The sequence below is a fragment of the Meleagris gallopavo genome, unplaced genomic scaffold, assembly GCF_000146605.3.
Source record: "Meleagris gallopavo isolate NT-WF06-2002-E0010 breed Aviagen turkey brand Nicholas breeding stock unplaced genomic scaffold, Turkey_5.1 ChrUn_random_7180001951473, whole genome shotgun sequence".
In the NCBI taxonomy this organism is placed as follows: Eukaryota; Metazoa; Chordata; class Aves; order Galliformes; family Phasianidae; genus Meleagris; species Meleagris gallopavo.
The window spans coordinates 1-1525 of NW_011212603.1; the positions used below are offsets into that span (position 1 = coordinate 1).

The following is a 1525-nucleotide window of genomic DNA, read 5'->3' on the forward strand; positions in this document are numbered from 1 at the left end:
TGGCACTGCTGTCCCCCAACCAATGGTGGTGGCACTGCTGTCCCCATGGCACTGCTGTCCTCCAACCAATGGTGGTGGCACTGCTGTCCCCATGGCACTGCTGTCCTCCAACCAATGGTGGTGGCACTGCTGTCCCCCAACCAATGGTGGTGGCACTGCTGTCCCCCAACCAATGGTGGTGGCACTGCTGTCCCGGTGGCACTGCTGTCCCCCAACCAATGGTGGTGGCACTGCTGTCCCCATGGCACTGCTGTCCCCCAACCAATGGTGGTGGCACCTGTGTCACGTGGCCATAATGGTGGCACTGCTGTCACCCAGCCGTGGTGGTGACACTTCTCGTCACAGAGGTGCCACCTCCATCCCCGTGCCACCAGCGTGTCACTTCTGTCCCCACGCCACCCACGTGCCACCTCCAGCCCCTCGTCCTGGATCTGCCCACTGTGTCCCCTTGTCCCCGAGGTCCCCACGACGTCCCCCCGCATTGTGGAGGTCCCCACAATGTCCCCCCATTGTGGAGGTCTCCATGACGTCCCCTTGTCCCCGAGGTCCCCACAATGTCCCCTTATTCTGGAGGTCCCCACAGTGTCCCCTCACAGTGGAGGTTCCATGCTGTCCCCTGCTCCCAGAGGTCCCCACGATGTCCCCAAGGTCCCCACAATGTCCCCCCATTGTGGAGGTCCCCATGATGTTCCCTTGTCCCCGAGGTCCCCACGATGTCCTCGAGGTCCCCATGATGCCCCCCCTTGTCCCAGAGGTCCCCACGATGTCCCCTCATTGTGGAGGTCCCCACAGTGTCCCCTTGTTCCCGAGTTCGCCACGATGTCCCCAACATCCCCACGATGTCCCCCTGTTGTGCAGGTCCCCACGATGCCCCTTTGTCCCTGAGGTCCCCACAATGTCCCCAAGGTCCCCACAATGTCCCCCCATTGTGGAGGTCCCCATTATGTCCCCTTGTCCCCGAGGTCCCCACAATGTCCTCGAGGTCCCCATGATGCCCCCCCTTGTCCCAGAGGTCCCCACGATGTCCCCTCATTGTGGAGGTCCCCACAGTGTCCCCTTGTTCCCGAGTTCGCCACAATGTCCCCAACATCCCCACGATGTCCCCCTGTTGTGCAGGTCCCCACGATGCCCCTTTGTCCCTGAGGTCCCCACAATGTCCCCAAGGTCTCCATGATGTCTCCCCATTGTGGAGGTCCCCATGATGTCCCCTTATTCTCGAGGTCCCCAAGATGTCCCCAATTGTGGAGGTCCCCATGATTTCCCCTCGTCCCTGAGGTCCGCACGATGTCCCCAAGGTCCCCACGATGTCCCCCCTGTTGTGGAGGTCCCCACGATGTCCCCAAGGTCCCCACGATGTCCCCTTGTCCTGAACTCCCCATGATGTCCCCTTGTTCTCGAGGTCCCCACGATGTCCCCCCTGTTGTGGAGGTCCCCCCGATGTCCCCAAGGTCCCCACGATGTCCCCCCATTGTGGAGGTCCCCACGATGTCCCCAAGGTCCCCACGATGTCCCCCCATTGTGGAGG

At 62.4% G+C, this 1525-nt stretch overlaps 1 protein-coding gene across 1 annotated transcript; it reads left to right on the top strand.

Moving 5' to 3' along the window:
* Positions 1 to 6: 6 nt before the first annotated feature.
* Positions 7 to 1525, top strand: LOC109365028 (36.4 kDa proline-rich protein-like). The gene is made up of 2 exons (XM_019611636.1): positions 7 to 1399; positions 1477 to 1525. Exon 1 carries the CDS (start codon positions 23 to 25, stop codon positions 1172 to 1174), a length of 1152 nt encoding a protein of 383 aa, XP_019467181.1. The 5' UTR covers positions 7 to 22; the 3' UTR covers positions 1175 to 1399; positions 1477 to 1525.